This window comes from Chelonoidis abingdonii, chromosome 23 (assembly GCF_003597395.2).
Source record: "Chelonoidis abingdonii isolate Lonesome George chromosome 23, CheloAbing_2.0, whole genome shotgun sequence".
Taxonomy (NCBI): Eukaryota; Metazoa; Chordata; order Testudines; family Testudinidae; genus Chelonoidis; species Chelonoidis abingdonii.
This window is the reverse complement of record NC_133791.1, coordinates 6510793-6538719: the sequence shown is the minus strand read 5'-3', so window position 1 is coordinate 6538719 and position 27927 is coordinate 6510793. Positions and strand designations below refer to the sequence as shown.

Here is a 27927-nt window from a genome sequence, read left to right as displayed (position 1 = left end):
ACAACATATGGGGGGGCAGGTTCAGCCTCCAGGGGACCCTCCCCAGCTGTGGGGCATTCAGCTTCCAGGCGCCCCTCTCCAGCTGTGCGTGGAGAGGGGGGAGTCCGCCCCTCTCCACACGTATGTAGAAGGGAGAAGAAAACTCAGAGCCAGCCCAACTACGGGGAGCGGGCGGGCGGGGAAGTGACGTATGCCCGGTTGCCCGGCCCCTCCCGGAAGTGCGCGACGGACCCGCATGGCAAGCCGGGCAGCTCCAGCCATGTAGCCACCGTTACCGGCGCGAGGGGCGGTGCGTTGGCGCTGCCATGGAGCCGCTAGACAACAGGTAGGAGAGGGGCGGGGCCTGGTCCTAGCGGGGACCCGTTAGGAGGGAAGTCGGGGACACCCCCCTCCCGTTGTTCCCTTGGGGGGCGGGGGGGCAGGATGAGATCAGCCTCCCCCTCTACCTGTCGCTGGTTGGTAGAGTCCAGCCCGGAGTGCAGGAAGGGCTCGCTGCGCCGCACGCCATAAGTCCTCACTTCGGTCCGCCTGTGAACAGGCCGCCTGGCCCATACAGCTGTGGGGAGGGGGAGATGGAACAGCCCGTTACTGCCCCTCGGGGGAGGGGGATGACATCATCGACTCACTGCACTGTCCTGTGAGTTCATTCCAGTCATTTGCTTCACCACACGGGCCAGTGACGTCATGGAGACGTCCTGCAGCTCTGCATGGCAACGTCACAGACGCACTGCCCTGTGACATCATTGGAGGACTGCACTTACCAGTGACATCATTGCATCATCACACTTCCCATGACATCACAGAGGCAACGCAGACGATGACGCACATTGTCGATGACTGCCTGCTGACTAGGTCCCACGGTGGCCTAGAAGAACTGCATCATGCCACTGAAGACACCATTGCTTGGCTAGACGACTGCACACATGCTAAATAAATAACAAGAGCATTGTGTCACTACACTGCTCTGTCACATCAGCGCACTATCCAGCATCACATCCAGCCTTTCCCGTAACACATCGCTACTGCCCCAACCTCAGGCCAAGCCAGAATGTGCCAGAGGATGTTGCATCAGGAAGGTGCCATGATGCAGCAGCACAAATGCACCCTGACCTCACGTGTTACACGAAGATGTCATGCTGTGGTGCATACCTCCAATGGCATCCGCTTGCTAAAACTGGTCCACCCTGGAAAAATTGGGAGAGATGGCAACTGAACATCTGCAGCTACATCTTTTAAATAGATACAGCATGGCAACCTCATGAGGAGGTTGTAAGCCCATGTTTACTAAATGCTTTGAGATGGTTGTACACCTATCTTTCCATCCTGCAGAATGTTTTAATAAAACATATCTTAGTTCCACTCTTTTTTATTATTATTTAAGGGATCCTCTTTTTCCTCCACCTAATGAGACTGCAGACCTTCCACTGCCAAATTTAACACCAAGGCATCAAGAACTTATTCCTACTCCCTGTGGCCCTGTAAGTACTTGAACTATGTAATCTTGATTTAGAATATGTTATTTTAATAATTTTACAGCAGAAAAGGGTCCATAACCCTTCAAGGAAAATCTCTTCCAAACCATCTGTAAGATGTAATACTTTGGCTCTCCAAAATGTCAAATGGGGTAGACATGTTAGCAGCATGTTTAGCTCTTTAAAGATTGACATGCAGATATAAATCATTGTTAGAAGAATGGGCAGCGTGAAAATGCAGATCTAAAATGCACAGAATGGTATAATCTTTAGTGCCCCACTATCCAGTTAAAATCACATTTTTAAAAACCCACACATTGCCTTTCATATGTCACAAAAACGTCTTAGATTATTAAAAAGGAAGGAATTATTAATGCTCTGTAATAAAAATAACTAGTCACTCCCTCTTTAATTTCTAGTTAGTTTCAGAGTTGTGTACTTGTACAACATTGGGTTGCAAGCACAGCAAGAGAATGTGTGTTTAAGACTTCTTCCTACTGGAATTTTAAAAGAAGCAAATGGGGAAAAAATTAGAAAATGAACCAGATTTGATCTGGAATTGCTCCCTTAAAAAAAGAAAAAACAGAACAGTAAATGGTAGGGAGTGTTGAAAATAATGTCCATGTTATCAGTCCAAAGCCCAAAATCAAAGTACCAAAAATGCCACAGTCCAATAATTTGAACAGCTTGAACGGTATTAAGTATGCCTGCATAGCTTTTGTTATAAAAATCCAGAAGACAATAGACACAAATGGTTACTTTATATGTGGTCTCATGGGAAATTTTTAACTAATTACTTGCGTTCATAACTGGCAGAGTATTTATGCTGTGAGGTTTTTGTATTTGCTGTTGCTGTGATCTGTAAAGTGAAATCCATTATTATTTATAAACCCACTGTAAAGCAGATTCTATTATTTAATGCTAATGAGCATGTCTAGATGGAGATAAAAGCTCCACAGCATGGCTGAAGCTGGCCCAGGTCACCTGACTCAGGCCACAGGGCTAAAAATTGCAATGGAGACATTTGAGCTTGGGCTGGTGCCCAAGCTCTGGGACTCTCCACCTTTGCAGGGCCCCAGATCCTGATCCCAAACATCTACACAGGAATTTTTCACCTCCGGAATCCAAACCCTGCAAACCCAAATTAGCCGACCCAAGTCAGCTGCAGGTTTTTTATCCCCGTATAGACATACCCACTGTGGTCAGTGTATTGCCAAAGTACTTAGGTACATGCTTAATTTTAAGTATGTGCTGAAGTCTCATTGATGTGAGTGAGACTTACACATGCTTACATGCTTTCCTGAATAGTGTGATTTTAAGCATGTGCTTATGTGGTTTCCTGCATTGCGGGGGTCTGGGTGAATAAATCCTAATATTTTAATGGAGAAATGTTACTGATCTGTACAATAGCTATTGTACATGGGGAAGATTGCATATGATAGGGTTGTATTTATTCTATCAACTAATATGTAATAATCTTTTATTGTCATCAGTAGGGGGTAGTTACAAAATGAAGCTGTGTGGCAACAATGATGTTCTGCTAAACCCTGCCTTCAGCTGACTCATCCGCTCTATGTGCCTGATAACAAAGTCTTTTTCCTGTTGCCAATGGCACAGAAAAATGAAGAGCGTTGTATCAATATAGCATAGTTTCTCAGTAACTCAGCTGGGTCTGAGGTTTTGGCTGCCCTGGGGAAAAGGGAAAATATGGCTCATTTACATTCTCTGGACACTGCTGAGGAATCTGAAGGGTTCAGTTAATTTTCTAACAAAAGTTCTATAGCTAAAAACACTTTTTTGTGTGTGTGTTGATGGGGGGAATCACTCAGCATGTTTTAGTAAGTGTATTTGTATGGGTCAAAACCCTTGATTTCAGAGGGTGGAGGATTACAGCATTCTAGCCTTCTGTTCAGGGCTACTAAGAGCAGAATTTGGCCCCTCTGGATAAACTTGAAAATTAATGATCAAGTCTAGGGATAGGAACTACTATACAACAAACTGCCCCTCTCGGATCCTCCATAGTTTTGGAGTAATTTCTTCCATTCTATAGAGTTTCCCTTCACCTTTGTAAGTAATGCCCTGTATTTAAAAAAGTATCATTTAAGTAATTTAGTGTAATGCATTTTTTAGGAGTGTTAATGTTCTGATTTTAAAGAGATGCCTGAGTTTAAATATTTTCTCATTTCAGATAAAACCTTGGTCAGAATTATCCTCTCCTGTCAAGATCTACTTCTGTGTAACTATCCTCTCTCTATTGAGTGTAATAGGACTAACCACAGAGACCCTCTTTCAACAGACTCATGAAGATTTCACCATTTCTCTTATACAGTTAATTGGAGTTGGTAAGAAATGAGAAATGACCAGTTTCTGCACTTTAAAAATAGATGCACTGATTCATATTTACTAATTTGGTGAAGGACACTCAGATTTCGGATATTGTTCTAGGTGATATAATATATACATTGAACCTCAATACTGCAGAAGCAACATTACGCTAGTTGAGGAGTGCACATGCTAGATCGGGGTGGGCAAACTTTTTGGCCTGAGGGCTGCATCAGGTTTTGGAAATTGTATGGAGGGCCGGTTAAGGGAGGGGGTCATGGCCTGGCCCCCACCCTTATCTCCCCACCCCCCCCCCCCCGCCCCGGGACTCCTGTCCCATTCAACCCTTCGGGGAGCCAGAACTCCTGGGTTCTATCCTAGCACTGCCAGACTCTGTGTGACCTTGGGCCCGTCTGGTCCTCCCTGCTGCCCCTCACCCCGGGATTCCAGCCTGCTTCCCCCCTGGGAACCCAGGTTGCTGCCCCCCAGGGAACCCAGCCTGCCACCCCCTGGCTGCCCTGACCCCTATCCACACCCCCACCCCCAATCACCGCCCAAACTCCCCTGCCCTCTATCCAACCCCCTCGCTCCCTGTCCCCTTACCGTGCTACCTGGAGCACTGGTGGCTGGCGGCGCTACAGCCATGCTGCCTGGCTGGAGCCAGCCACATCATCACCACCATGCAGCACAGAGCACTAGGTCAGGCCAGGCTCTGCAGCTGCGCTGCCCCAGAAGCTCACAGCCCTGCTGCCCAGAGTGTTGCGCTAGCAGCAGAGCAAGCTGAGGCTGTGGGGGAGGGGGAACAGCAGGGGAGAGGATGGGGGTAGCCTCCCAGGCCAGGAACTCAGGGGCCGGGCAGGAGGGTCCTGCAGGCCGGGTGTCGCCCATGGGCCGTAGTTTTCCCACCTCTGTGATAGATACGTCTGTGGCAGTTGTTTTTGGTGTTATTGTAGAAGGAAGATTGACAATAGATTGAGTGTCATGTAGAAAGCAGTTCTCTGAATAGCATAAAATAAATACTCTGGTTTTAGAATGTTTTGTCTTAGAACTGTTTTGACGCTTCTATTATTATTTGGTTTTAGTGTAGTAGTTTCCCATTCGGCAACCGTACCAATGATTTTGGGTTTGGACAACTATCATTTTACTAGACCAAGTCCTCATCTGTGCCAGAGTGCACCTGTCAGCTCCGGTTTAAATTTCTTGTGCTCTAACCCATCACAGAATTTGGGCAGGTCGATGTACGCAGTACCTCTGATCATCCCTGCTCTCCTTTGAGTGATATCTGGTTCCAAAAGTGCCTTCTTTCACTGCAGGAAAACAAGCAGAGGCAGTTTGGTTCTTAAACATCAGAAAGTACAGAGCATCCCTCTGTGCCAACTCTTGAAAAGTTCTTGTTTCAGCAAATGCATTTTAATAAAGTGAAATGACCACCTCATTCTTCAGGCCCTTTTTAGTTTAAATTGCTGCCCTTTAGGAAGCATGAAATCCATAGAGCCCCATAGATAAAATATTTCCAATTACCATAACTTCAGTAGAAACCATACCTCACCTTTTGGGATCCTCCCTGATTAAACCAAACAAAGCTTCATTTGAAAATCAGTAAAACAAAGGTGTGTGAGGAGGCCCTGGAATGTGGTACTAGCAGGTTTTGGCTACTAGCTGGCCAACATAAGCCTAGGAAGAGCTGCTCATTTGTGTGAGAATCATGCCTGGAGACTGAGAAGGGCAGCTAGCCTTCACGCTGGGTGTAAGCAATTTCTTCCAGCTGGCTTTGGTGTTGTCACCAAAACACAATGAAGGCTGTTGATGATGTTGCATATTCTCTGTCTCACGCACAAACACATTAATTCATTATAGACAACTCTGCTGTGATTAGCAGCTTTTCACACAGGAATCGTCAGTACAAGATAGAATTTGGGACACTAGTCCAGCCAAACCAGCATCCTGCCTCTGTTAGTGATAGAGTCTGAGGGCTGGTCTACACTACGGGGTAAAATCGATTTTAAATATGCAATTTCAGCTATGTGAATAATGTAGCTGAAGTCGAATATCTAAAATCGATTTACTCACGCGTCCTCACCGCGCGGGATCGATGTCCGCGGCTCGCCATGTCGATTCCGGAACTCCGTTGGGATTGGTGGAGTTCCGGAATCGATATAAGCATGCTCAGGGATCGATATTTCCCATCTAGATTAGATGCAATATATCGATCCCCGAGCAATCGATTTTAACGCGCCGATACGGCGCGTAGTCTAGACGTGGCCTGAGTCTTCAGAAAAAGATGAAGAGTTTGAGTTTAAGTTTTCTACTCTCCAGCCAGTAGGTGGAGACAAGAAATCTATGTATGCATCTCTACCATCATGTTTACAACAGGAAAAAGAGGTCTATGTTAACTTAGGTGACCTAATAGGACTTTAACACATTACTTAAGATTCAACGTAGATAAGCCAAATTGCAGTTTTAACACATTAGCTGGTTGAGGTAATAGGAGAATGGGACCGGGACCAGGAACCAAAAGGTGAGGAAGAGACAGGTCTGGAACAGGGACAGGTTGGAGGAGATGGGGCAGAAGAGGCCAAGCTTGGGTGGGAAATGGACAGAAGAGTCTATCCCCACTAGAGCACACTCCCTTTCAGAGGCTGGAAGGTAACCCAGGATTCCTCGAGTCCTCTCAGCTGTCAGCAAATATCTGTAAAATCCACTGGCTAGATTTTTTTTTTCTTCCAAAAACAGTCTCCTGCCCTTTTTTTTTTTTTTTTTTTTTTTAAATTAAGATCAGACACATCATATTTGTTCTTCCTGATTTTGCTGGAGGACCTCTTAGAGGGTTCAGACATGTGAACAGCGAGCTCTCACACTTCACCTTAATTGAAGGGCCAGATGTCTTGAATCTCTAACAAAGGTGGCCTTTCTCTCAGTTGTGCATGAATCATTGGAATTTAACCTGTGTTAACAATTGATAAGTTTTTTTTAAAGAGTCTGATTAAAATCCCTTTCCCTCTTAATTGGCCAGCTTTCATCTTTCACAATAGCGTAGTTTCATTAGTTCTACTGTCACTATACAGTCTTCCACGGTGGACAAGAATTGAATTTCTAATATAAAAAAAAAATCAATCAGAAACCACTTTTCTTTTTGACAAAAACTTTTCACATAAAGAAACACACAAACAAAAATTTACAAGGCCAATTTTTCAGTTTTGCTGCTTATTGTTAGTGGCCATTTACCATCAACAAGAGTGAAAGAGGAAGAGTCCATTGTTCATTTCCTGGGGTGGTTTGTCTAGGGAAGAACAAGTGTCTGTAAAATTATGGTTACATTAGCTGGGAAACTTTAATGATGTTCCATCCACATGTCCCAAAGAATCAGACCCATTCACATCCTAGTATTATTTGCTCACTCGATGTGGAGGGAAGGATAGTTGGGCAGGCAGATGAGTGAAATAGAGTGGGATCAGAGGAGCAAGGTGAACAGAGAACTGATTCCCATTCTTCCAAGGGGAAGGTTTGTTCCTTTGTTCCAGTCTGGGCAGAAGGCGATGCAGAGATGAACAATGGCTGTTGACTAAAAATCTTGGTGTTCTTTGGGGTGCCTCACCACAATTCCATCCTCAAGTATCTCTCCTAGGGTGGTTCTTATCTGTTTTAGGGATTACAATAACATCGGTTTTCAAACTGGGATGAGAACATCCCTGCATCCTTGCTACTTACCGAGGAGGAGGAACCAGCACCTCTCCGCTGGCAGGTGCGGCAGGAGCAGCCAGCACATTAGGGGAGGCCTGGAGGGAAGGGTTGGAGAGCGAACCCACCCTCACAGTGCTTATTACTGCTCCCCCCACCTCACACCCCACTCAGCACATGCCTCACATGCTATGTCAGTGGCAGCAGGCAGTGGTGTGAAGAGCGGGGATTCAGGCACTAGGATCCTCAGGAGATCAGGATTAATTCCCTAGAAACAATATTGTTTTGTATGGTGTGTCTGGGCCAACTGTTATCTTGGGGGACTCTGCATACCCACTCCTACTGTGGTTTATGAAACCGTTCCCCAACATCACTGACTCTGGAAAAAGGGAATTCAGTTACAAGCCCAGCAGCTGCAGAATGGTCATGGAGTGCATATTTGGTAGACTGAAATCTCAGCTGGCACTGCCTGTACATCCTTCTGGATGCCAATGTGGCAAACATCATATATTAGAATCTTGGAGTTATGAACACCTCAGGAATAGAGGTTGCTTGTAACTCGGAAATGTTAGTAACTCTCAGTAAAACGTTATGGTTATTCTTTCGAAAGTTTACAAGTGAACATTGACTTAAGACAGCTTTCACACTTTACTACGTAGAAGAAAAATGCCGCTTTTAACCATCTTAATTTAAATGACAAGCACAGAACCAGTTTCCTTATCTTGCCAAACCTTTTTGTTTAAACTTTCCCTTTATTTTTTTTCAGTAGTTTACATTTAACACAGTACACTATTTGCTTTTTTTGTTTGTTGTTTGTTTTCTGCTACTGCCTGATTGCATGCTTCCAGTTCCAAATGAGGCGTGTGGGTGACTGGCCAGTTTGTAACTCTGGTGCTGGTAATACTGAGGTTCTATGTATAATCACTGCCTGCTGTGCAAAGGGGAGTGATTCCATCCCAAGAGGGCTCAGAACAGGTCTGGCTTACAAATTCTTCACAGGAAGCCAGATCCCAGCTACATGCACATCGGTCCTGGTTCCCAGTGGACAAGGGAAATCAGGAATGCCACTTGTGCCCACCTCTTCACACAGCGTGGAAACAGAAGATGACATCTGCCTGTGCTTGTGTGAAGGGACACCTTTGCACCAGGCACAGCTGCTGGGAAAGCATGTGAGGGAACACTGGCATGCACTGTGAGGATTTTGTTCCCCTGTAGCAGAAGGTCATTATCCATTTTTTCCTGTGACAATTCACATATTACAGACCATTATAACAGGGCACCTCCACTGGGCTAACACTGCAGGGTTGTGTTTGTGCTGTGGAATGCAGTCATAATGCAACGCTTTTGTCTTCACTAGTCACATTTGTTTACAAATTTCAATTTCCGTGAGCACTCCATCTCTCCTAAGGACCTATCAATATTTGCTTGGGGGGTGGGGGATGAAGCCATTCTTTTTTTAACTGTTCATTGTCAGCTGTGCTAACTGCAGTTAGCAGCTGTAATAGAGCACGAAGCCCTACTACACTTGAAACTGGCCAGGGTTTGGGAGTGTGGACGGCAGGTGCCATCATTGCCTGCATTGTTACTGGAACCGTGCTTCAGTTAGTTTTCAGCATGTGAACTAAACCATAAAGACATATATCTACCCATTTTCTGCATGGTAGAATTCTGCTGCATTGAAAACTATAGTGCTTTGTGTCAGCACATATCACTAACTGCATTTTCCCCACCCCTCCCCTGTGTCCTTGGGACTGGGGATATTTCTGAACGTGGGGGTGTGGGGGGGATCTGAGACAGAAAAATGTGTGCTGTATGACAGTACCAGACAGTCTCCTTGTTCCATTTCATGGGCTGTGAATCATGGGTATGGGTCAGGAGGAAAAGGGTTCAGTGCATTTTGGGAATGGGGGTAGAGGACTATTGAAATTTGGGGCCTGATACATTCCTTACCCCAGCCACACTACAGACTGGCACAGGTACAAGGCTATACCACAGCTTGAGGCATGTACTTACCCACTCCCTCAGGTATAAGTAGGGTTGCCAGTTTGGTTGGATGTATTCCTGGAGGTTTCATCACATGACATAATCTTTCATTAAAGATTAATCTTTAATTCCTAGAGACTCCAGGACAATCTTGAAGGGTTGGCAACCCTAGGTATAAACTAGCTTATTTGTCCTCTATTACTTCAGACACTTGCTTCTGTGAACAATAGGGGATTATTTATGACACAATCATGCACACAGACGTGTACAGTTGTTAGTGTAGATGTACCCTAATGTTTCAACCCAGCGTAGAAGTTGACATCAGACTTGTCAAATCTATTTGTCTACCTTTAGCAATAGTCCATTCAGTAAGGCTTCAGAGCTATCCCATAATCCGCTTAGCCCATTGAGCAGTGCTGTAGACGTGTGTGTATGAGCGTGTGTGGTTAATTCCTTACCAGCCATAGAATTATTGCTTTCTCATTAATTCCTTCCACTATGAAGGTTAAATGATTTCCCTTGCTTTTCTTTAACACACACACAAAATACTAATCAAATACTATTTCATAGAAGCTGCTTATTGGTTGAGGGAGTTGATAGGGTAATATTTTCCAGATGGAGTATGAAAGGGAAGCCAAAAAATGGATCTCATATGTTGTGTGTTAAACACATTGAGTCATCTGCATCAGGTGTCAAGAACATATGCCCCTTGTGTGTTCTCCTTCCTGGGTCACTGACCTGTCTTTCTCCTTCTCAGTGTTCTGCGTATACTATGTAACCAGAGGGATCCTGCAGGAGAATCGCCAAGAGCTCATTGTCTTCGTTCTCTCCATCTTGCTGGTGATGTTTCGATCCATTGTCAACTTCACAGTTGTCTCTGCTGAACAAAAGCCAAACGTCCTGGTCAGCATCTCAGTTTCATTCTCTTTGCTTTTCCCTAAATACTGACTTTGAAGATCTTAGGGAAGTAAAGCATCCTGTGAATGTGGTAGGACAGCTGACATGGGGAAAGACAGGCATCTTATTCCATAGAGATTACAATGGTCTTATAGAAGGTGTGGAAATTTGATTATCTGAGATGGCAAATTTCTTTCTCTCTGTTCAAGTACTTTTGTGGTTTTCATCATGGGAGTATCTGAGTGCAGCACAAACCTCAATGGATTTTACCTCACCACACTCCCTCTGAAGTAGGGAACTACTATCTTCATGTTACAGATAGGCAACTCACTTCACCTACTCTGTGCCAGTACCCAACACAGAAAGTCTGAGCTAGGAATTGAACCCAGGCCTCCTGAGCCCCTAGCCACCAGCCCAAATGTTCCTACCATTATGTTCAGTGGGAAAAGCAATAATCTTGCTATGCTGGAAGTTGCAGTGTCTATCGGAAAATAAATGGTTGGTGTGGATTGTAGTTCTGTTCTAGTGGCTTATTTATGCAGCAGGTTACTGCACTGCAAACCAGGGTATGAATTTACAGCAAATCCACCCTCACTGCACTGTAGCAGTGTCCACACAGGATGTTACTCTGCGGCAAACTAGTGCGCTGTACATTCACACCCTGGCATGCAGCGCAGTACCTTGACATGTAGACAAAGCCCTATGTATGTGTTTGTTATAAGCAAATGGGATGCAGGATTTGGAGTTAAGCTGCATCCTTCACACAGCTGTCACACCCAGACTGTCCTTCTAGGTAGTCCTTCCCCTTTATTTGCATGCTATCTTCCAGGATGAGAAAGAGATTCCTAGCTCCAGACACTGAAATATGAACTCTAGCAGGGAGGAACACTGCAGAAAATAAGCTAACAAAATGAAAGCAGGTAGGATTGGCCTGCTCAGTTTACATAGCAATGGCTCATTCAGTTATTGTTTCTTATTGGCAGTGAACAGAATCTTGGGGCTCATCAGGGGAAAGGTATCAAGGAAATGCTGATTAATTTAACATACAAGCCTCAGCTATCTGCCTGTACGGTAAACAAGAACCAGGAAGGAGATGAAAACAAAGCTATGTCTATTGATCTCAGCCAAAAAAGAAGTTTCAGACTCAGCGTGAAACAATCATAGTATTAAAATTAAACTTCTTTTCCCATAGATACCAATAGGAAAGATTCTCAGCCAATCAGATATCTTACCTGGTAACTTCCATGAAGTACTCAAAGCCAGCCATGGACAAAGAAATATTGGTTCTCCACAGCAATTTCTTTCATATGTAAAATAAAAATCAAGCATAACATTGCAATGACATTATGTTTGAATATCCAAGTTAGGGAATGCAAAGTTTAAGGTATAAATCTCCCACACTGAAGGTAGTGATTTGCTGAGTTGCACCTTAAACATCATAATTAGTAATCCATTACATCAAATGGCCAGAATTATAGCTTTATGAGGGCATAAGCAATGCCTGCTTCTATTCTACCAGTACATCCTACGTGATGTTAACTACTATGTTAGAACCTCTGCATTTGCATGCAACCTAATTTCCTTGTTCCTGGTCCCAGTGATTTTCGGCAACAAAAAATGAATATTAAATGTTGTTCCCATTTTTTCCCTTTTGTTGAAGATTAACCTGACTGTAGTGTGGTCAGTCTAGCTGTGCCATTATAACTCTCTTGCTTTCCTTTCCCATCAGGCCCGCTTCATTCTGATCCTCTTGGTTGGATCCTTTGACGTGATCTGCGCCATCATCCTCATTCAGAGTCAAAGTATGATGGCCTTCCGAGTGGGCGGGGCTCTGGAAAGCCTCCAGTCACAGTATTTTATGCTGAACCTCTGTTTTTCCATGTTGACCTTTGATCTTCAGGCGCAGGTATTAATACATTCTCCATTGTTTCCCTTTCCCACTAATATTGATGAAAACTTGGAATTAGACTAGTGTATATAAGAGGCAACTGCAAGCCAGGTCTCCCAGGGTCTCACCAATTGATTTACTGTGTGAACATTTCTAAAATTTTTCTAATAATGCTTACCTCTCTAAGTACCCTTCATAGGGAAAAATGGCTAAAACCCATAAAAATAGACCTAGAAAATATTTTCTCATTGTCCTGCCAGACAAAACAGAAGCAGAATCTCATTAGGAAGTGAGTTTTCCCAGAAGGCCAGTGATTTCCTGAAGTATTGAAACTCGACTGTTTCAATTTTCTAACATAGGAAAGGGGTTATAGCAGAATAACTTTACAGAGTCAAGCTTTCTGCTTCTGTAGCGTCCTATCTGCTACCTACTTGGGAACAGGACACTGAGGTATGAGTGAATCACATTCAGATGAAGAACAACTTGACCTAGCAGAGCAATCAGGTCAAGATACCAACATGAAACTACAGCTATGTAAAGTGAACCACAGAGGCCTGTTTGGAGAGAGATTGTACTTCAATACCTGAGCTACTTTACTACTTACACTTTCACCTGGGAACACATATATCTGCCCTCCCTGTTCTTTTGCTGGGCTGATACAGCGGTAGGGTATAGTATATGCCTATGTCTCCTCTGTTTGGTGCTGGCTATGTTTTCCTGAGAGAGAAATCTTGCCTTTTAAACTCTGCCCATCTGTCGTTGCTGAGAGTTTGTTCCATTTCTTTGGACACTGTTTGTGGGCATACACACTTTAAAAACTGCAATTTCACTCAACTTCTGCCTCTCACTTCTCAGCTCTGCCTTTGTGCTCTGCTGCTAACGAGTCTGCATAAAATCTCCCTCTTGCATAGTAGCATCCTAGCAATTGGCGTCTTCTGGGCTTGCCTGAAAGTGACCGTGGGCATCATCGCGGTGAGTGTGAACCTCAGAGTGACTCCATGAACTTTGTAATGGGATGTGAACTCCTTGGAGGATGGGTTCTCAATCTGGGTTGCAAACACATATGATTAGGTCACTACCACTCTACCCTTCCTGTACTGCTGAATCAGAGGTGGGGTCCTGGCAGGACAGGAGGGATACTCGGGGGGAGGAGGGTTGGGGCGGAGACAGGAAAAAAAGCATTAGAGGGCCCTGTTTAAACATAAATGACTATATTAAGATTGAAAATAAGGGTTTGTGAATTTAAAATTTTGGATTTGATCTCACTCAGACAAAACTTCCATTGAAATCTTTGGGTGCTCAAGTAAGGAGTGCAGGATTAGAAACAAGTAGGTTAACCCCCGTTTGTCTGATACCACAGTGAAGGATTCAACACTCATGGAAATTCTTAATAGCTGAAAGATAGTTTTATAGTTGATATTAAATATATGCTCCTGGATGCCTGCAGTTGGTTTGTTTGTTTGCCCAGCTACACAGAACTAGCCAGAAACAGGAGACTTTTACAATACTACTTCCTTCTAGGTAATATGTCACATGAAATCAACCCTCACTTGTACCCTAGTTGCAACAGTTGTAGTCGCCTCTTCCTCCTATTGCTGGGAAAGAACAGTACAAGCCACCTTTAAGTGTTGAGGCTGGGAAGTCAGGTAGTGAGACTCCTGTCTGCACTCCCACTAGCAGCTCCCCACATACCTTTGTAAAGTGTTAAATCTCTGACCCCCATTAGATGCCTGTAGACAGACAGCTGGGGAAGTGGGAGAGGCAGCAAGATTGCATTACTTTCAGTGACTGGAAGTGCACAGCCACCAATTTGTTTTTCCACCTGTCAGCCAATCCTCAGAAACCACTTGGCCTCAGCAAGTGGCCTGCAGAAATCTCTTGGGCCTCTTTGAGTCACCAGGAGAGTGCGAGCATCAGGGTAGTCACTCCCTTATACATGCATTAGATGGAAAGCTCTGTCCTCTCACACACACACACACACACACACGCACACAATCTCTCACAGGCCCTACACGGAGGCAGTGCAAGGCTGGGTATCTGTACATTAGTAACAGCAAATGCTCTAGTGGACCGTTTGTCTTCTTAGCCTGCTCGGAGCTCTGTCCACACTACAGCTACGTCTGGTGGGACTGCAGTGCAGGGGTAACAGTGCTGAACGCCAGCCCCATTGTCCCCCAGTACAGACACAGCCTTGCACTGCTCAGGAATGAGAGAGCCAGTATTCATGGTGTAACTAAACACCTGGTACATTTCGAGCAATAAAAGGGCAATATCTCAGTGCTACATCTTGCCAGCTTGCGGCACACTGCTGCAGGGGTCACAGACAGGGTGGCTGGATTTCAGAAGGGCTAGAATGTTTCCCAGTCAGATCCTTGTAGTTCTGCATTCCAAGGTAGAGGCACAATTCTGTCTCTGGCTTTGGGGCATAGGTTCATTGCGACAGGGTCAGGAAGGAGACTCCCTCCCCATCCGCACATGGATGAGCTTCACACATCAGCTCACTGCAGAGTATGTAGAGCTCTCGCCTCCCTTTGTAGCAGTGGGTCTCAGCTCCTTTGCTTGGAACCCTCAGCCTGCAAGATGTTATAGATAAACACCTGCTCTCACGTTGTTGTGGAGACAGAAACACAGAGGCACATGAATCTACAACAGGTGTAAAAGCTTTAACAATAATAACCTGGAAGTGTCCCACACAACATGGTCTTCTTTAGAACCTATGGGATCTCAATTCCACTCCAGCCCTTCCAAAACACCTCCCTGCCTCCACTTCTGCACTGACAGTTGCCCCCATCTCACCAGGTTTTGGCCTTTATCCTGCTCTTATTTTCTCATCTCATCTCCCTTTTCTTCTCCTAATATTTCTTTTTAGTTCCATGGTTTAGTCTATTGTCCACCCCCATCTCTTTTTCTCCCCCCCCTTGTCATTTTCTAGTCTCTCTGTTCTCGCTGTTTCCAGTTCTGTCCTTCCTGTTATGCTTCCCAGTCTCCACCATCCTCTTTCTACAGCCCTCGTTCATTGCTATTGTCAGAGACAGCGCAGGGAGCGTAGCGCAGCACCACCCAGCAGAGGGGAGAGAACACAGGGCCAGCAGTAGGGGCCACAGCAAATCAGGCATATCCCCAGGAAGAGTTTGGCACCCCTGACTTTTGAATCCTTGCTGTAGAGTTTCAGGTACTGACCACTTGCTGAAGGCAAGATCCTGGGCTTGATGGACCTGTGGCTGGTCTGTCCAAACGTGGTAAATCCTATGGGGACAGTTATTCCAGGCAGGTGCGTGGGTCCTCTCTGACTCAGCACTTTCTTCTCTCCTTGGTCAGACCTACTGTTCCAGTTGAGGAGGACCAGACGCCAGTCCTGGGTAGAGAGGCTCACGCAGGTGTGATGTGCATTGCATCCTTCCTCTTACCCAGGGCCTGAGCAGAGAGAGAAAACACTTGTCCAAGTTAGACTTTTTTGCCACTCTCAACTCCCTGGATTTAGTCTTCAGGGACTTTCTTTCCCTCCAGGAAGAAAAAGATTGTACACACCCTGCACTTTGCAGTCTGCAAGCTAGGTAAATATTAATGTGTTTAGAGCAGCTCAGGGTGTACCAGAAAGAGAGGAGAGAATGATTTTGAGGCATGTTAAGCAAACACCAGCTTCAAGGGAATTGTCCTCTAGTGAAAAGCTGGTGGCGTCTCCATTTAAACAAGCTGTCATCCCCACAGGGAGCTTTACAAGGCTGAATGAACTGAAGTTCAGGGCAGTAGAGGGTGAGTAGACTGGCTCAAACCAGACAGTAGAGTGGGGTCGACACTTTGCCCATACAGCCGGGCAAATATGCTTCATTTCTGATCAGGGCTGTAATGATTAACCTTTTGTGGGCATGATGCCAAACATATTTGTGGGCCCCCATTAAGGCAGTGGAGCATGGCATGGGGAGGTCAGTCCTCAGACCGAGGGGCCAGCCAGGGGCATGGCATGGCAGGGGTGGCCCCACTCCACCCAGCCCAGTGCGAGGGCACTATTTACAAACTGGTAGTTGCCAGATGCATAGTGGCCCTGTGATGGCAGCATGCCCCTTCGCATCAGGGGGTGGGCCCATGCCACAGAGCCCCCACCCAACACCCCCCAACTCCCTATGAACAGAACCCCCCCCAGACCCACTATGCTCAACACCCCCCCCAGGCCTTCCCCAGAAATGCACAGTACCCTGCACACCACCACCCCTGCCCAGCACTCCCTTGCCCACAGCCCCACCACAACTGTCCAGCATCCCTCACAGAACCCCCACTCCCTATTGCCCCAACACACAATCTTCCCTGCCCCCTCACAGCCCATCACGCCCCCCTTCCAGACTCCTAGGAGACCCACTCCCCCACACCCTGCCTCCCGGCTGCACTCACCATCCCTGCTGGGAGGTGACTGTCTGCTGGGCTGAGCCAGCAGCATAGCCAGGGCTGGGAATTGCTCTATCCCTTTAGGACTGGTGCCATCAGCCAGGCCAAGGCCTGCCCCAGCCAGGCTCTCTCAAGACCCACTTGCCTGGAGGGGCGCAGCCAAGACCCCCCACACACACTCTCCGTCCCCCCAGGCTGAGACTGACCTGGCATCTACACCAGTCCCAGGCAGCTCAGCTCTGGGGAGACAGTCGGGGTCCCACAGGCCTGGAGCCAGAGGTGCAGTGGGGTCCTGCCAGGGGCAGAGAGGAGCAGGGGTCCTAGAGGAACCCTCTACCAGCTGGCAGACAGGCCAAGAGGAGCAACTGGTGGGTGGGGGGAGCTAGCGTGTCTCAGGGCGCAGTGCAAGTGGAGTAAGCCAGGGCTCCTTCTGAGCATGGGCCTGGATCCATGGAGCCACTGGCACCATTGTAAACCTGGCACTATCTCCGGTCACACCAGTCCCTGTTCCCTCTCAAAACAGAGCCTCCATCAGTGTCAGTGTGTGGTGAGGAAGGTGAGCAGAGACTAGAGGGCAACAACTGAGACTTGCCCCTAGGGGTGCAGCAGTGAAATCTGAGCCCCTCTCACTCTGGCTGGTTTTGTGCACAAGTCTTAATTAATCTAGATGGTCTGATGTTGGGTGGAGGTGAGGGGACAATTAAGGCATATGCCCATTCCTGCTAAGGTGCAGCCCTGAACTAGGGGCAGGAGGGGACTCCTAGAGCTGAGTTAAACCACAGGTTGGGACCAGCCATATGCCTCTTCAAAGTCTCCAGCATCCAGTTTTAAAGCTGCTTGTATCCAATTTTATGTTACAGATTTTAAAAGAGCTAAAACCTCTGGTCTGGATTTTTGTGAGTCAGAACATACCAGAAGTGGCTAATCTCATCTACCTGCTCTACATGGTAACTCATCAAGTGTTTGTTGATCTAAAATAAGTCTGAGGACAAATTTTTACATATTGTTGGGTCCTTGTGACGAGGGTGACCAGACAGCAAATGTGAAAAATTGGGACGGGGGTAGGGGGTAATAGGAGCCTATATAAGAAAAAGACCCCAAAATCAGGACTGTCCCTATAAAATCAGGACATCTGGTCACCCTACTTGTGACAAAGCTCTACCCCCAGACATGCACAGTCCAACTCCTGTAAGAGGCAACAGGAGTTGTATATGTAGCCAGAGCTCCCACTGAAATAATTGAGAGCTGCAGGCATGCTGTACCATTCAGAATAAGGCCCGTAATGTTTATCAGCTAGCTGGAGAAAACACACCCAGTGTTAAGTTGCTCTTGAGTTGATTGCATACAGGAAGCGGCACTGGAAGTCTCTCCCATGGCCACAGCATCAAGAAAAGAGGCAGAATTCCCCTAACACAATATATGCAGCTCTTGATAACACCACCCTTCCTCCCCCAAGAAGTCTCTTTGCATACAAGCAGCTTCTTGACCAGCTGCAGGCCCTCAGGGTCAGAATGTGCTGAAGATTTCTGTAGCAGCGCAACCACCACCCTTTCTTCCAGACACAGCTAAGACAGCATAGACACAGCAAACTGCAGTGCCAAGGTGCTTATCACTAAGCTGCCCCATCTGCACCATTTGCACCAGGAGAGAGGAGGTAGAGGATGAGCATGGGGAAGTGCAAAACAGCTTACTGCACGTCGGAAGGGCCTGAATACTAAGAGGAGTTCATGTTTTTCACACCGGCCTGAGGGGTCGCTGCTGGCCAAGCCCCTTCGCTTTGGTTCTGAGCCAGAGAGACAGGGATGTAACCCAAGTCGCCCATGTGGCAGTTCTGAACACTCCCACCAGACCCCTGAGCTTTCTGGACACATTCCTGTGCTATTACTTCTTGCAGCCATGCCTCAGTGAACCCCAGGATCAATCCCAGGCTTCTGACAGCCACAGGGTCAGCAGAATAATTCACGCTTCTCCAGGAGTGAAAAGCACCATGCCCGCACTTAAATAACAGCCCAACAAGAACAAAGTCAGCTGGGAGGGAGTTTCCTTTGGTCAAAATAATCCATCCTCCTCGAGGAGGAATTGGCAGCACCTGAGCACTGGGGAGCTCGAACAGAGGCCCTGGCCATGTATGTAAATTATTTAATTTCTGAATGTATTATTCATTAAACAGAGATAGTTGCTTTAGCAGCCCCAGGATCAGATGGTCCCAGGCAAACTTCAGCACACTTCCTGGGAGCTTGGCGCAGGAGACTTCCCAGGAAAGGCAGGTTTGAGATTCTGAATGGAGAGTTTTAATTTCTGTAGCAAAGTCATTTTCAGAGAATCAAAAATGAAGGATTTTATTCCATGTCAGTTCTCGCATCTGGGCAGCTTCACTCCTGATACATGAGTGACACAACAGCTCAGGGAGAGTCAAATCCACTTGCATTTCTGCGTTGCCATGCTCAAGCTGTAACAATCCTCTCTTAGCAAGACAGCCCACTGGGGAAAGCCGTTAAGAAATAAGTCTCCAGCTAGGAAAGTTACCTCAAAATAATTCTGCCCGTCTCTAGCACCTTCCATCTGAAGACCTCAAAATGCTTTACAAACATCAATGAATTAAGCCTCTCTTTGACTCTAGGAAATCCCTACTAGCAAACAGTTCACCACTGAAATGCAGCCACCAACACCCCCCTCACCCCCCATAACAGTTTAGAACAGAAAGTGAAGAATGCAGCATAACCAACTGAAATTACCACGCAATTTTTGTACACAGAATTGAATCACCTAAGTTGGAATTTGGTCAGAATCTTGCTTGTACATCTCAGCTGGGCAACCCTTAGCACCATGCTGGGGCACTAATTCAGTTCAGACTCAAAGGGAAGAGTGCACCAGCATCTCTAATACCACCTCCTGCATTCCTCAATTTTTGTAGAGGTCTCTCCTGGTATTAACATGCCCAGTCCTGCGCAGCATGAGAGCTGAGTAGCTTACAGCCCCCAACTGGGACAGCTGCACAGCTTGATTAAAAAAAAAAAGTCATTTTTAATTGAAAATAACCACTTTGCCCTCACTCTGTACTCCAGGCCCATTCAAACAAGACAGTGACAGAATTTCACTCAAAATCAGAAATCCTCATGGCAAACAAAGCTGGGGGGGGGGGGGGAGGAGTGAAGAGGAGGAGGAGAGAGAAAGCTTGTTATAACACAAACAAAAATCCAACTATACCCACATGCGGCTTTGTAAGTGCCTAACCTTGGATGCTACAGACAAAGTTTGTTGAAGGAAAGCATGGCAGAGGGTGCAGGATTGGACTTTGTGATTCTTGCACTATTTAGACTTTTCTGCTAAGTCATTATTGAGTCTGCAACGTAAGAGCCAGATTAGCTAATGAGATAAGGAATGTTTCTGCTTGAACAATTCACAGCAGGGCCCTGCCCAAGCAAGGATTTGGGATGACGTGTTGGGATGCTATAATAAGAACATAAGAACAGCCACACTGGGTCACACCAAAGGTCCATCTAGCCCAGTATCCTGTCTTCCGATAGTGTTCAATGCCAGGTGCCCCAGAAGGAATGAACAGGACAGGTAACCATCAAGTGATCCATCCCCTGTCACCCATTCCCAGCTTTTGGCAAACAAGTAAAGGAAAGGTGAATAAGAAAATGAGTTGTGTAGGAACCAGAGATTTTAGCGTTTTGGGATTCGGTGTGTGATCAAAGCAGTATCCAGCATTAACCTACTTAGAACTATTAAGAAAGGCGGCAGGGGCTACTGTGCATGGAACCATTTCATAGGCAATGGTTGGAAGACCCCCATTGCCAGTTTAAGTAGAAGCACTGGAGAAACACAAGCTAGAAATGGAAAGTGATTCCTGAAATAGGCTATTTACGTAGACAGATACTAATAAAAACCTGCAAGGCTAGAGAAAGATCTGTCAGGCTACTAGGAGAGTCATAAAGAGAGCGTCCTTACTATTCATGGCAAGATCAGTGCAGTGAAAGCCATGTAAAATCAGCTTTGTCCCCAAACCCTCAATGAAGAGAGGTAAGTGGAAGAGAGGGTCCCTGGGTGTCTTGTGCCTGATCTGGCTAATCTTTCAGTTTAGGAAGAGTGTTTGTTTTCACATAGCTTTAATAACACTATGAGTACCAGGCATAACGCAGTTTGGTTGCCATTCTGTATCAGACCAGTGTATGGCTGTATGTGATGGGATCAGGCTGGAACAAGGCAAGAACTAAGAGGTAAGTGGAGGAATGTGTTGGCATTAAAGGACACGTCGAGGGCAGGGAACAGAACTCCAGGCTGGAATGTACAGGGGCCTGAATAAGATGGGTGCAGCAGAAATTGAAGAAAGGGAAATGTTTGTTTCTCCTTAATATAGTACCAGTAAAAGGTGCAGTAGTGTTAGCCGTGGAGGCTGAAGCACTGCCTATTTACAGAACAGGTACTGCACAGGAAGCAACATGACAAATTTCCTATCAACATTCCTCCGCCCTGTTCTACAGGGATCACTGCTGTAGCAAAAAGCAGTCTCCATAGCCCATTAACTCTAGTCATTCTTCAAAGACTACTAATAAGCTGCTAGTTGGGGTAGTTTTTGTGATCTCGTGGGGTTGGACTAGGAAATCATTGTGTAACCAACACAACCAGAAGAAGAAACCCAAGCACATGTCATAAATGCAGCTCCCTCCTTGGCATCCACCACTGCCTCTTCATTTCCCTGTTTTGGCAGATTGATGGCTTATTACGTTCTGTGGCAGCAGGTTTCTGTCAATGCAAGTGCTGATTGTTCGGTCTCTCTCCTTTTTTCCCCAGGTGATAAGACACTGGGGCCAGGAACTTTCCTACGCCCTGGAAGCTGCTGTCATCATTGGCTCTTGCATCTCCGTCACAATAAAATCTGTTCTGTTCTGGGCACTGCTCCATATCTATCACAGCTTTGGACAGGGGCTGAGAGAGAGAAGTGAGTATTTAGAGTATAAACTGACCAGTGCAAGAAGACTGCAGTCTATAGCATTTCAGCCACAATCAAGCAGGGAATTTGTCAGGCAGGAAACGAGATTTGGAACAACTGACAGTTTTATGACAATAGACCCTTAACTACAGCAGATGCTTCTGTAACCTCTAAATTTTCTGACCTGGCCACAGGTTCCTCAGTTCCTTCAGGGCAGTGAGTGACACATGCTCCCTCCATAAAAGTAATGTCAGTCAAAGTTGTGTCTTAGCCTAGGCTGCAGTGGGCACCTGCCTGGAGAATAGCTTTATGTAAGATTTTATTCATGCATCTAGACTACAGAAACAGGCACTTTTTGTCTTCATAGTGCTTTCCAAACCTGCTGAGCCTCACAGCACCTCAAAAAGGCCAGCTTAACAGCTGGAAGAACAGAGGCACAGATTGAAGGGACTTACCAGAACAATTGGCACTGTTGGGATTTGAACTTGCATATTTCCATGGCCCACTCTTGTGCTTAACCACCTGACCCCTCTCTTACATCTTTTCTATGGCAATACTAGAAGGTGGCTCTGACAATGACCTTCCGTTTCTCCTCCAGTGTTTTCTTCCTATGGAAGGATTGACTCCTGAGGGGCAGCAACCCTGTTCGGTCCCATTTGGTGCTCTTATAGAGTGAAACCACAGCGGGAAGGATCACATCCCTCACCCTGCCTAAAAAGCATGAGACGACAGGGTCCATTTCACTGGGGGTTTATTCAGAAAACTCATCCCAACCAGTGGAATTCAAACACCTTGCTTCTTTGGTCCTCTCATTTCACGGTTTGGTCTCTACACATTCCGTAGTTTGCATTGTGCTTTCTCAGGTCCATGTGTCCAAGCAGTTGTGGCTGTGCAGCTGATTCCAGAGCCCTCTCTGCTTTCCAGACTAATGCCACCCCTTCCATTCCACCATTGCTCCTGCCGACAGGATAGCACATCTTGCATTTTATTTCACATTGCTGCAACGACTACCACTTTGTGACCAAAGGCCAATAAGATGTGCACATGAGTGGAGGTTTTATTAATTTACCACCATAGTGGAGATTAATTGCAGAGTTTAAAAGCAGAGCAGCAGACTGCTGTCTTCTGGCTCTCACATACACAACCGAGACACAGGTTTTCTGACTGAGCAATGAGGCATAAGAGTGGATTGGCCTGCCATAGTTTCCCAGTGTGGTGTGTGGCACTGTCCCCAGTATCACTACTGTGCATATCCTCTGTTGCACTACTGCAGATGTTTCTTTTAAAAAAAAAAAATTACTAAGACGTTTCTATGATTATTACACATCTCCTGGCTTCTGATATGGCTGTACAATTGCTTGTACCATAACAGCATGGGTAGGCCTCTTGCTCCTCAACTGTCGTCTTCTTACATTGGAATATTTTTTTTAAATCCAACTAAAAATTCGTTTGCAAAACTAAAACTGACTGTGTGAGTGTCTAATGTGCCATTTCATAACTGAGATTGATGGTTACATTAAGCCTTTAATACTATAAAAAAGTTTGATATTTTATTTATTGGAAGCTTTTGTTACCGGCTTTGTATTTTTCAATAAAGCGTAAACACAGTTTGGGAGTGGAAAGTGTGTTTTCTAAGGTTGTCAGCTTGGTAATTTGCAGAGGAATCCATCATATGGACTATGGATTGGAGCTACAATTGCAGTTTTTGTGTTGTGGGCAGAGATTCAGTTGGGCGGTTGATATTAGAAATCATGGATTAAGTGCTGAGAGTAAGTAGCTAGTGTAATATATATTTTGCATTTTTATGTATCGTTCCTTACATCAGAGGCTCTCAAAGCATTTGAAAAATTAATTCTCTCTGTACTCCTGTGAGGTGGAACTAAATCCACTTCACAGCTGAAGAGGGATAGCTCAGTGGTTTGAGCATTGGCTTGCTACACCCAAGGTTGTGAATTCAGTTCTTGGTCATGCTTTGAGTAGGGGGTTGGACTAGATGACCTCCTGAGGTCCCTTCCAACCCTGATATTCTATGATTCTAAATGATTTGTCTGAGGTCACACAGCACCAGGAGCAAACAAGGGAGTTCTATCAGTGGTCTCTGCCCTAAGCCATTGGACAAATACACTGGCTTCGCTTCACTAAGATAAAATGTTTTCACTTTTATAAATGGTTGCAGAAATGCAGAAAGCCAATAAATTTGCTCAGTACATTTTTTGAAATAAGCAAACTTGCCCTGGCTCTCTCCTCAATAGACACTGTACGGTAGTCACAATACTTCAGCTGCACAGCTTAGCTCTGCCAAAATGTTATTTCAGTTTAAAAAAATGGACACCTTGTGAATATGTCGTTGTTGTTTACTATTCCTCTCTCACATCCTCCTCCTAACAAGGTGATAGCAGAAAGTTTTATAACTAGAAGTAACACAGCTGTGACTACACACGAACATTAATCTCACCGGCTCTGCCAGTGTCCTCCAAGCCTGACCTGCAACACTTTCCATCATGTCCCAGATATTCCAATCCTAGGCCACTCTTGAGCAGATTGAATCATTACATTCTAGGGTGAGACAGACAAAATCACTTTCACCAATGACTAAGACAAGAGTTGAATCCAGCTCTCAAGCTGAAAATCCAGCCTTACTCCAGCAGTAATCAGAATACAAAAGCATTGGTATGACAAGAATGGGATCATTTATTCCCAACAAATGAATCCCAGCTATTTTATACAGAATCTAACGGGACTACATCTATCAACAAGCTCTACCTTGGGCAGCATGGATTTAGGGTTGTAGCGCCTTTCTCACCTTCAGGTCACGGGTTCAAAATTGCCCTATGTCAGCTGTTACTGAGTAAAGCTGGCTGAAGACTTCATTCAAACTGTCAACCCAGCCCCTATCATCAGCACTCAAAGTTCCCCTTAATTGGATTCGAAGAGGCTAATAGTTCACACCCATGAAAATTGTAAGTGCACACAATAGAAGGAAGATAGGTTTTTTGTTTTGGTTTTTTTTTTGGTATGATCATCTGACCTATGGCTCTTTCCTCAGAACTATTTCTAACCACAGATATCTAGAGCAATTGCTCAACATGCTGACTTCCCCAGCCCATCTTTCAAAGTTCTTGGTAGTATTTATTTCCGTTTCCCTGGTTTTAAACTCTAATTTTTCTTCAGAAAAAGACCCAAAGGGACTTGGCTCAACAGTCCTTGCTCAGGCAGATCTCCTATCAAGGTCAATGTGAGCTCTGCTTGAGCAAGGACCACTGCTTCAGGTGCAAGGCCATCCATTTTATTTTTACTACCATCTTCTCTCCTTACTACCAGCCCCCTTTGAGATGTTTGAATTTGCAATGGATTATACCTGCTGGCATCAGACACTGATTTGGCTTGGGGGGGAATCTAAATCTAAATCCTTGAAAAGCACATGAATTTGGAAAACAAATACGGAAGAAGAGACAACATTTTAGGCCTTCCAACTTTGCAAGTGCTTGAATATAACAATAAGGGATGAATTGTTATTGTGGATATAAATGCCTGTCAAAGCATTTTACCAGTGGTGTTTATTGTGAGACAATCCAACTCAAGAATGCTATTGCAATTGCACTATATATTCCCCCCTCCCACCTTTTTAGTACACATTGATCTTTGAAAAAAAAATGTTACACAAGGGCAGGACAACATCAGAAAGATAGTTCCCTACTGTCTTCTTCGGGCCAAATTCTCCTAATTTGCACCCCTTAATACCCATTAATATTGGGGCTGCACAAAAGCAGTTTGGCCCTATTTCTTTTAGATGAACTGGATGACATGATGGGGAGGGTAAGGGAGAGAGGCCAGGCCCCGATCAGTGAACCAAATTCTCCCCTCAGATATACACATGCAGTTCCCACTGGTTTAAATGGGAGTGGTCCAGGTAGCCAAATGGCTCTGATTTTATTGCTACTTTAAATACAAACTGGAAATGCTAGGTTTCTGGAGATTACAGGCACTCTTGTAAAGCAGTTTTTTATGAATATAAGTGGTCCCCTTTTGTGCTTCTTCCTCCTCAACCTGCAAGAAAAATTACAGGACATATTTGTTTTTGACGGGTAAATCTAAGGGGTTTTTTTTGGCCACTTAAAACCCAGTAATTTAAAACTGGAAATGTTATTTGGAACACTCACTTTGACAGGAGAGAGCGTGAGAGCTTGTGACCCATATGTAAACAATTGTGGGAGTCATGCTGTCAGCAAGGTGAGTTCAGCCAAATGAGTCCCCTGATGGGGCAATGCTATTCTCCCACAGTAGAGGCAAGAAAAGGAATCAGGGTCATGTGAAGGTCTGGTGTGGTTTTCGGTGGTGCTTTGGTTACAAATAGCAATGTTTATCAACTGCTGAGACATGTCTCTGCACTGAGGAAGTGAAAGCCCTCCTGGCACATAATCTCAGGCATGTCAGCTCTAATGTGGATACATCATTCAAAACCAGCTACATTAACCAGGTGCAGCAAACACTGAATTTCCTTCACTGCTTGTCAATTCCCTTCATATGGCTTGAGAATATGTACCAGCTGCTGCTTTGTTGGTCAGGTTACAGATTAGGCTAGGCTAGTTGAGAAATCCTGTAAAGATGCCTTAGATTCCCAAGCTAATTAAAGATTCCTTCAGTATTTATCGCTGGGTACATGTCAGGATGAGCTGTATGGCATCAGAGCCGAATGTTCATTCATAAACTTCTTTGGGGTCAAATTTTGCATGAAAGGATTGTGTTTAGTATTCTTCCCAGTGTCTCAGAGGTTGTCCTTAATCTCACTAGTTCTTTATCCCCATCTCTTGTAATTTTTCTTCCCTTGGATCCTTAAGAAATTCAGTGTAGCTATGTGAACACAATGCTTTTGTTTTAGCCTATACAGCAAATGCCAGAAGCTTATTTTGTACCTTCCTTAAAGATTGGAAGTCTTTTCTCATGAATGCACACATCCTCAGTTCCACCTCCATATACCAGTGACACTATAGAAGCTAGTGTTCAATATGTACCCTAAAACACACTGTACTTCTGAGAAATTACTGCGCATCTATTTCTGTGATCTAGAGACAGGTCAAATGCTGATGCATAAAGCCAACTTTTTAAAAAAGTTTATTGAAAGGTTTGAAAAATATTTGATGTTTCAGCAATATGTAACAAGTTTCCAAAGCATTAACATGAAACATTAGGATTGTTAAGATGTCAGTATACACTGGATCATACTATGTTACATCAGTTTTAGTTCCTCAATAACTTACATTTTCCTTTTTTTTTTTCTTTTTTTTTTTTTTTAAGTTTTGGAGATCACCAACTCATTTTTCCTTTCAAAGGACTAAGTTACAAATCTTAGGCCCTGTGTACATATGAAAGGGTTTGCCGGTATAGTCACACCAGCAACCTGCACACTAGTAGAGATGCAGCTTGTCTCAGTAAAAGAGGTCTTTTGCTGGTACAGCTTAAATCATTTCCACGAACAGAGTAAGCTATGCTGGCAAAAGGAGTTTGCCAGTATAACTGCATCTATACTAGGGCTTTTGTCAGAATAGCTTTATCAGTAAGGGGTGGTGGAATAATCATGCCTCTGACTGACATAGCTATCAGAGTGGTAGCCGTGTTAGTCTAGATCAGCAAAAACAAGACTAATCAATTAAGGTGGGCTGTTATTTTTTCCTCCTGCTCATAACAGCCCATCTTAATTGATTAGTCTCAACAGAGTTGGTATGGCAACCCTCATTTTTTCATGTTCTCTGTGTGTGTGTATATTATATTATATCTTCCTACTGTAATTTCCACTGAACGCATCCGATGAAAGTGGGTTTTAGCCCACGAAAGCTTATGCCCAAATAAATTTGTTAGTCTCTAAGGTGCCACAAGTAATCCTCATTCTTTTTGCTGACATAGCTATGTTACTAAAAACATTTCAGTATAGACCAGGTCTTAGTAACCTGCTTGTGATGGCCAATTAGGAGAGATGGGTCTTGGAGTAGGGGTGGGCTGGGGCACTACAATTAGATAAATTCTTCAAGTATTAAAACACAACTCACTATTTAGGTTTTTTTTGTTTAAGCAAAGCTGGTAAGAAAACACGATTAAGTATCTTGTCCAAAGTGAAAACTGAAGCATAAATCTTACTTTCTTCTCTGTAGTCATGATTGTAGCTCTCTCTATTCAGCTGTGTAGCAGTCCACAGATTTTTGTCATCAAGGCGGCTTTCACTGGCAAAACTATGAAGAAACTTCACTCAGAAACAAATAATGCAACTGCCTGTGTATGTTAGATTAATTTTAATAAGAAACATAAGTAAAATTTAGAGGGAGTAGTTACATAGGGTTTTAGAGATTACATTTTATGAAATGTACACTGAAAACTTA

At 44.9% G+C, this 27927-nt stretch overlaps 2 protein-coding genes across 6 annotated transcripts in view; one reads left to right on the top strand and one right to left on the bottom strand.

Moving 5' to 3' along the window:
• Positions 1 to 179: 179 nt before the first annotated feature.
• On the top strand, positions 180 to 23164 carry LOC116824636 (uncharacterized). 3 transcript variants are annotated; one of them, XM_032780059.2, is made up of 9 exons: positions 210 to 325; positions 1382 to 1478; positions 3661 to 3814; positions 10213 to 10358; positions 12082 to 12258; positions 13096 to 13212; positions 17481 to 17567; positions 21418 to 21565; positions 22155 to 23164. In XM_032780059.2, exons 1-9 carry the CDS (start codon positions 306 to 308, stop codon positions 22184 to 22186), a joined length of 978 nt encoding a protein of 325 aa, XP_032635950.1. In that variant the 5' UTR covers positions 210 to 305; the 3' UTR covers positions 22187 to 23164. The 3 variants fall into 3 exon arrangements, with proteins under 3 accessions (XP_074916361.1, XP_074916360.1, XP_032635950.1); XM_075060260.1 differs by lacking the exon at positions 13096 to 13212 and having other exon boundaries at positions 180 to 325; XM_075060259.1 differs by lacking the exon at positions 17481 to 17567 and having other exon boundaries at positions 180 to 325.
• The window catches only part of NADK (NAD kinase), a 48286-nt gene continuing 34159 nt past the window's right edge, over positions 13801 to 27927 (bottom strand). For 2 of the 3 annotated variants that reach the window (XM_032780049.2, XM_032780052.2), the window contains one exon: positions 26816 to 27780. In XM_032780049.2, coding sequence (XP_032635940.1) covers positions 27600 to 27780 — 181 coding nt within the window. In that variant the 3' untranslated portion in view covers positions 26816 to 27599. Of the gene's footprint in view, positions 15655 to 26815; positions 27781 to 27927 lie in introns of those variants that run through there. The other variant, XM_032780051.2, reaches the window with a different exon arrangement.

Excerpts from the sequence above, each read along its gene's own strand:
- LOC116824636 (XM_032780059.2), top strand. The coding sequence starts at position 306 with ATGGAGCCGCTAGACAACAG. Across the intron at positions 1,479-3,660 it reads TTCCTACTCCCTGTGGCCCT|ATAAAACCTTGGTCAGAATT; the intron begins GTAAGTACTTGA and ends TTCTCATTTCAG. Across the intron at positions 13,213-17,480 it reads TGACCGTGGGCATCATCGCG|ATTTTAAAAGAGCTAAAACC; the intron begins GTGAGTGTGAAC and ends TTTATGTTACAG.